General features: G+C 33.4%; 1 protein-coding gene across 3 annotated transcripts; it reads right to left on the bottom strand.

Annotated features, from left to right (window-relative positions):
* Nucleotides 1-986: 986 nt before the first annotated feature.
* LOC18594903 (peptidyl-prolyl cis-trans isomerase FKBP43-like) lies at nucleotides 987-7,164 on the bottom strand. Of its 3 annotated transcripts, none has more exons than XM_018125205.2 (15): nucleotides 6,736-7,164; nucleotides 6,062-6,129; nucleotides 5,721-5,953; nucleotides 5,495-5,631; nucleotides 4,813-5,152; nucleotides 4,430-4,609; nucleotides 3,934-4,113; nucleotides 3,438-3,617; nucleotides 2,903-3,070; nucleotides 2,549-2,770; nucleotides 2,114-2,330; nucleotides 1,893-1,980; nucleotides 1,598-1,639; nucleotides 1,440-1,488; nucleotides 987-1,333 (listed from the first exon to the last, which is right to left on the bottom strand). In XM_018125205.2, exons 3-15 carry the CDS (start codon nucleotides 5,939-5,941, stop codon nucleotides 1,252-1,254), a joined length of 2,106 nt encoding a protein of 701 aa, XP_017980694.2. In that variant the 5' UTR covers nucleotides 5,942-5,953; nucleotides 6,062-6,129; nucleotides 6,736-7,164; the 3' UTR covers nucleotides 987-1,251. The 3 variants fall into 3 exon arrangements, with proteins under 3 accessions (XP_017980694.2, XP_017980695.2, XP_007022660.3); XM_018125206.2 differs by having other exon boundaries at nucleotides 6,810-7,164; XM_007022598.3 differs by lacking the exon at nucleotides 6,736-7,164 and adding an exon at nucleotides 6,218-6,444.
* Nucleotides 7,165-7,923: the final 759 nt, after the last annotated feature.

The following is a 7,923-nucleotide window of genomic DNA, read 5'->3' as shown; positions in this document are numbered from 1 at the left end:
ATGAAAAATATTTAAATATTAATCAAATTTATAAGTTATAATTGGGCTATCCATTGAGGTTTATTGGTCTAGAATGCACTGGATCTCTTAATCTTGGTTTTTTTTTTTTTTAATTTTGTCCCTTTTTTTTATTTTTTCTTTTCTTTTTGCCCTCCCCTTGCCACCACAGCACAAGGATGAAAATGCCCGGGCATAGTAACCACAAAACTTATTCTATAATCCAGTTTATTTTATTTTATTTTATACATTTAATATATTTCAGTTTTTTAATATAACAAATAGAAGTTGAATGCAAGCTAAAAAACGTTTGACATCGTTTTGTCACTTTGTTGCCCTTTTGATTCTTCCTAAGTAATAGACTTTTAATTCCTTCTTCATTTGTTTAAATCTCACCTTTTTCCTTTTGTTTTATCACAACTATTTTATCTTAATATGACAATAATTTATTACATAAATTTAATAACAAAACCTATAAATTCATAAATAAATCAATCAAAATAAGATATTTTTAAAATATAATCAATAAAGAGTAAATTCTACATAGATATCTTGTGATATAACATTTTTTCATATAACACTTTAAGGGTTTTTTTTCGTATAAAATTATATTTCACTTTTATATTCAAATGAGTGAACAGTGTTATATTTTCAATTAATTTTTTAAAAAAGGCAATAACTAGCTTTCTTTTATAATTCTTTTATTTTTTTGTTTATTTAATTAAAAAAAATTGGACCATTTTTGGGATTTCTTTTATAATCCTTTTATCCTCACTCAAAAACTTAATAGGGGTTAAATAACATTGATTATGTCTTCTTTCCTCAAGTTTCTCAAGCAAAATACGTAAGTCCCTAGTTTAATATTTTTACCTTGACATGTTCCTCACATAAATTTTATTTTATTTTTTTGGCTATAAAATTTGGCCTAGGTGGCAATTGCCAATTTTTCTGCTTTCATTTGTTTTTTAAATCCTCAGTTGAGGAAAAAATCCTGGTGAAATATATGCTTCAATTGACGATCTATAAAAGGCATTACACATATTTTTTCAACAAAAAGAACTTTTGCTGCACAAAGCCAAAGCTACATATTTCCAAACCTTCCCAAGCCAAGCAACAGACATTGTACAATCGCCAAGTCCAGAAGCTAAACTACTAGTTGCAAGCATCTAAAGCTCATTACCAAAAACTTGTGCTTGTCAAAAGCATTAAGCCAGCTTTAGCAAACACTAAACAAACCAAGCACTGCCAACCATTTCACCTGACTTTAACCAATTCAACATCAAAAACCAGCCACGAGTCCGGTGGAATATTCTCACTAGCCCCTTCATTTCTATAACTGCAAAACAAACCCAAGTACATCATTGAAGGAACTGGACCAGGCCAAGAGTAAAAACATAATAGAGAAATGAGCTTGGTGTATTTAACCAAATTGAATTGCATACCTCATTGATGGTGGAACAGTGAGTCTACGTTTGCCACCAACTCGCATACCTAAAAATCACAATACATTACACTCATAAGGAACATAATTCTAGGAAAATAGAAATTCAATTTGTTAATGGATAAAAATTACTTATGAAAACAAAATCAAAGCTCATACCATCAATGCCAACATTCCATACCTCTGGAACTTCTTCCCCACCTGCAAAAGCAACATAGTTAAAAGTCCTAACTTAAAAGGTTAGTAAAACAAATACATATTTGCAAAGAGCAGCATTCAAATCAAATACTTGCCCACTCTCTCTAATAACCAGTCTCCCTAGAATGTGTAGGGACATTTGTTCATAAAAACTTTGCAATATGATAAGAAACTGAATAGATAATACCTTTTTGAATTAGGCAATGACCAAAAAACCACTGTACTAGTAAAGTATAATTTAACCAAAGATGCCTACCAAGCCGAAACTTTAACAGAGCTTTTCCAGCGCTTGAATAAAATACTTCTCCACTCTCCTTCAACTTTCCAGTGTAACGGACACGAACCTAACACAAAGAGAATCGTTTTCAATCAAAACTCTTTAAATAATTTCCTTTAGTTCAACATGGCAGAACTTACAAGGAGAGAATATGCATAGTCATTACAAAATGGACAAAATAGTAAATCAAGACTACATGCCTTTTTACCAAGAGAAGCTAGTTTGCCATCTGGTTTCCCCATTTCTAACTCTTCAATGATCATTCCATTTGACAGCTGAATTGCCTCGTCATTAGCATTCTCACCATCCATGTCCATAACAGATCTATCCTTTTCAATGCCTGATAAGAGAGGTGCTTCCATCTTCATGGCATCCCCATTGTCCTTATTCTTGCGCCTTTTCTTCCTTTTCCTCCTCCTAGATTGATTTTATAAAAGAAATTGATCAGTATCACTGTTAAAACACCTGCAAATAGCTAATGGCTAAGATTTGCCATTACAAGACTAGAACTAGAATAAAAAGTCTTGCAGGCAAATTCAACTCATGCACCCAAGGTAGATGTGTCATGTATAGAAAATGAAAAAGACTGCAATTGCACACATGGCCATTCACAAGTCAAGTAAGTCAACACTTACTTTTCATTAACTTGATTTTGAGTTTCCTTATCCTCCACATATACGTCCAGGGTTACGGCATCCAAATTTGAACCGTTTTTCTGGCCTTTATCTTCTTCAGCAACATTGTCTTCAAGTGTTTTCTCTTCTACCTGTTCTTTTCTTTTCCTCATTGGCTTTGCTCCATCTTCAACAGCCACTTCAGTGGAAGCTAGCAAGAGACTATGTTGAAAGTTCTCTTCCCTATAATAACATATTGTATAGTGATTGTTAAAACAAGAATGATTCCTTAAAAAACATATAACTAAGATGAGGACAAACATGGAAGCACAAAGTTTATTAAACAGCAAAATCTTTAAGCAAAGTATCACTCACTCATTACAGGCAGGCTTTTGATTTTGCTCCAATACTGCTTTTCCAGTCATGCCATGATCAGCTTCAGGAAATTGTTCCTCTACGAGCTCTTCTCTTTTCCTCTTTGGCATACCATCATCAACACCAAGCACAAGCTTTTGTGTTTCTTCATTCCTGACACCTGATTCACTGTAAGCCAGCATGAATAAATTAAAGTTAAACCAAATCCACTGCAACCCAGGAATGATCGATGAAGCAAACAAACATAATAATAGTTGGCACCTCAAGGTCCTCTTCTCGATATAGTTTGTTAAGCTATTGCATTGTATTTCTTTATCATTTGATAGGCTTGTCTGTTTCTTTTAAGTCACACAACAAACCTAGCTACATATCAAGCTGAAAACCTAGTGCAGCATGAGTCCCTTCTGACATTGTAACATTATCTTCAATCTCATTTTATCTATTTCCTTGCTAGCTTTTTCCTCCATGTTGACTTTTCAACTATTAAATGCACAAATCATTAAACAACAAAATTTTTAAGCAAAATATCACTCACTCATCACTGGCAAGCTTCTGATTTTGCTCATTTTGTTCCAATATTGCTTTTCCAGTCATGCCATGATCAGCTTCAGGAAATCTTTCCTCCTTGACCAGCACTTCTCCTTTCTTCTTTGGCATACCATCATCAACACCAAGCACAAGCTTTTGTGTTTCTTCATTCGGGACAACTGATTCACTGTAAGCCAGTACGAATAAATTAAAGTTAAACCAAATCAACTGCAAGCCAGAAATGATTGATGAAGCAAACAAACATAATAATAGTTGGCACCTCAAGGCCCTCTTCTCAATATAGTTTGTTAAGCTATTGCATTGTATTCCTTTATCAACTAATAGGCTTCTCTGTTTCTTTTAATTAGTCCCTTCTGACATTGTAACATTATCTTGAGTCTCATTTCATCTATTTCCTTCTCAGCTTTTTCCTCCACATCATTTTCCATTATCCAATGCATAATTCATTAAACAACAAAATTTTTAAGCAAAATATCACTCACTCATTCCTGGGCAGCTTCTGATTTTGCTCATTTTGTTCCAATACTGCCTTTCCAGTCATGCCATGATCAGCTTCAGGAAATCTTTCCTCCTTGACCAGCACTGCTCTTTTCTTCTTTGACATACCATCATCAACACCAAGCACAAGCCTTTGTGTTTCTTCATTCGGGACAACTGATTCACTGTAAGCCAGTAAGAATAAATTAAAGTTAAACCAAATCAACTGGAAGCCAAAAATGATTGATGAAGCAAACAAACATAATAATAGTTGGCACCTCAAGCTCCTCTTCTCAATATAGTTTGTTAAGCTATTGCATTGTATTCCTTTATCAACTAATAGGCTTTTCTGTTTCTTTTAATTAGTACCTTCTGACATTGTAACATTATCTTGAGTCTCATTCTATCTATTTCCTTCCTAGCTTTTTCCTCCACGTCATTTTCCACTCTCTAATGCTCAATTCATTAAACAAGCAAATTTTTAAGCAAAATAACACTCACTCATTACTGGCCAACTTCTGATTTTGCTCATTTTGTTCCAATACTGCTTTTCCAGTCATGCCATGATCATCTTCAGAAAATCTTTCCTCCTTGACCACCCCTTCTCTTTTCTTCTTTGGCATACCATCATCAACGCCAAGCACAACCTTCTGTGTTTCTTCATTCCTGACACCTGATTCACTGTAAGCCAGTACAAAAAATTAAAGTTAAACCATATCAACTGCAAGCCAGAAATGATAAATGAAGCAAACAACCATAAGTTTAACAGATAATAGTTGGCACCCCCACGCCCTCTTCTCAATAAAGTTTGTTCAGCTATTGCATTGTATTTCTCATCGTTTGATAGGCTTATCTGTTTCTTTTAAGTTTTACAACAATCCTACCTTTCAGGCCTAACACCTATTGCAGCAGTAGTCCCTTCCGACATTAAAACAATGTCTTCAGTCTCATTGTTGTTAAGATTATCTATTTCCTTCCTAGCTTTTTCCTCCACGTCAACCTTTGCACTATCCGATGCATTGTTTCCCCTACAGAGAGAAGAAATAGGCAAGGTATCTTCAAATTCACTGTCCAATACTTCTGCAGCAGCAACAGCACTGGTGAAAACTTTTTGCTGAGAACTTTCCTCATTTTCAGATTCACTCAGTTGGTACTTCTTTCTAAGCCTTCTCCGCGTTCCTTTACCATTCTTAGATTTCTTTAAGTCAAAGATTTCTTCATTTGCTGAAGTCAGACACAACAAAAGAACTTAAATTAGAAAACACTTACCAATGCATATTTTGCCACACCTTTTAATAAAATTAAACTAAAGAACAGAATTATGGAAAACAAAAATGCTTGTCACTTGAGAACTAACAGCGGACCTTAATTTACAGATTTGGGCATGTAATTAAATGACATGATCAAAACAAGTTTTCATATGCAAGACCATTTTTTGCATAATATTTACAATCATGGTTCATGTATCTAAGACTTAGAGTTAGCAAGAACAATGTGGACAGATAAAACTAGATTCAAAGAAAAGAAGAAAATGCAAAGCATTTAAAGGGGTGAGGTCAGACATACATTTAGCAGAGAGGTATGGAGAAGATGGGACATTTGGTGGGTCATCATCATTAATAAAACTGCCACCATATTCACTGTCTTCACTATTCTCTGATCTTTCTGTGTCTGACTCTCCAATATCTTCCCCGTAGGATTCTCTGAGCAACATAGTTAATGAAAAAATTGAAAAGAAAACAATCATTTGAAGCAAATTAGAGACTCCAAAAGAATAATAAAAAAAGGATACGATTCGTCATTGGGATGATTACAGGAGGAATTGGGCAGATAGTAACCAGTAAGGTGAACACTTCGAGGACCAATGACAGAGAAAACAACTTCATGAGCTTCCTCAAATTCCAAATTGAGTTGACAACACTCTGCTTTATCAGGAAACAAACAGCAAACATATACTGGGCTCTTGTTTCCCACATTGCATTGAACTATACTCTTTTGCATTGAACTGCCCATTCCTAACGTTGCCTGACAAAATATATTTATACAAATTTTAAGGATTTCGATTGTCCCATCAGATATAAAGAATCAATCATCAACCCAACAAAAAAACCCCAAAAAACTAACTAATAATACCTGGGAGAGATGAAGCCTCGAGCTTAGAGGTGAGTGAGTGAATGGTCTTCCAGGTTTCACTTCGATCCCTGCAAAAATCAACCAAATTATCTCTTTTAAGAAAAGAACATAGTACAGACTGCAAATCAGAAGAACAAAAAGGAAAGAGCAAGCGACCCCAGAAAGCCATTGATGAGAGCAGAGAGTGAGGAATAGATGTGTTTATATTTTCTGGGCAAGAGAGTGAGATGCCTTTTTATATTGGTATAGTTGTAATTTGCGAGGGAAAGTGAGAGCTTCGATTCTCGAGGCGTCTCTGCCCCTCCCTCCCACTCTTTCTCTCTGGCTTTCAATTTTCAATCAATTCCCTAAGTCGTAGCTTAAAGTCCCCAAAACATTACATTTTACTCTATTTTTATTAACCAAAAAAAAAAAGAAAAGAAAAGAGGCGGCAAAATCCAATCAGGCAGGGAAAGATCCCTAAAGCCTCATCATAATTTCTTTATTTATTTATATTAAATAAATTAAAGTAATATAAAAAATATTCAATTAAATTCAGGATTCAAATTTTACAAAATATTCAATTAAAAATGTTCTCAATATTTAAATTTTTTAAAATTAAAATTTTCAGAATTTAATTAATTTTTTCAATTTATATGCAACCAGTGAAAGGCGAAACGTCGGAGATACTCTACCGATGAATATAAAGTGGCAGTGACTGCCACAAAAACTTTCTAAGGTAAACTGGCAGTAGCGGAAATGTTGAAACCTCAGCACAAGCACGACGGTGTTGATTGTAAAGATGCTGGAGAGGGCAAAAGCTCATCGTCTCAATCTCAAAGTTGGCCCTCTTCAGTCGCAAGCAACGAACTTCCACCATGTAGGGAGCCTTCAACGGCAATGGCGGAACTCAATGATATCGCTGCGAGTATGAAAGCAAAGGTTTGCAGGCTGGAAAGAGTGGTTGCTGAGATGAAAGCAGCAAGAAAGTTCGGTCAACGGTAACTACAAGCAATCGACAGAAGCTGGCTCCCCATGATCTTCGGGATGACATAATCTTTTAGTTAGTTCTGTTAATCCTAATTGCAGAACTGATTTATGAACGTAAACAGTCATCATGTACTGATATTCGCTTAGATGAAGTTTATGAAACCCTGTTTTCATTCATAAAAGAATTGTTACGTAAATCTATAAATAATAATAATAAATATAAAATATTTAATGTTATCAAAAATAATTAATTAATAGAATCAAAATTTCAAAATATTCAATAATTTATTTGGTTGTGGTTGTTATGAATAAATGAACGTGTCTATTAGATCTTTTAACTTTTCAAGTTTTATTCATAACCTCTATGTAATTTTATAAATAAAGCTTTGTAATTTATGAAAAATAAAAATCAATAACAATAAAAAATAACAAAAAATTCTTCTCTCATAAGAAATAAACTAAAAATTTTTTCTCAATTCTTCTTTCAATTAATTTCTTAATATATCTTTTTTTCTATTTTATATCAGTAATTTATTAATAATTTTGATTTTTCTGCATCCATATTGTTTAAATGATTTTCAAGCAAAGCAAAAAATATAATTAAAATTGGATATATGGGATTGGCTAAACGTTTCCCATTGAAGTAATCATTAGAATTTGTAGAGTAGCAGACTACCGCAATCGTAGCTATCGCCTGACAAAATTTCAATAACCAAAACCCCTCTAGCTTTCAAAATGATGGCCACATAAAGTTATATATAACCTTGGTTAATCCCAACAACATTATAATCTTTATAAATTAATATTTAAATAAATTCATAATTTTAATTAAATAATATTTTTAATCAATTTTGATTTAAAATCAATATAATAAATTAATAATTTATTAAATT

The sequence above is a fragment of the Theobroma cacao genome, chromosome 7, assembly GCF_053813885.1.
Source record: "Theobroma cacao isolate CCN51 chromosome 7, ASM5381388v1, whole genome shotgun sequence".
Taxonomy (NCBI): domain Eukaryota; kingdom Viridiplantae; phylum Streptophyta; class Magnoliopsida; order Malvales; family Malvaceae; genus Theobroma; species Theobroma cacao.
Note: the sequence above shows the minus strand (reverse complement) of the source record. Positions and strands in the feature narration are given on the sequence as shown.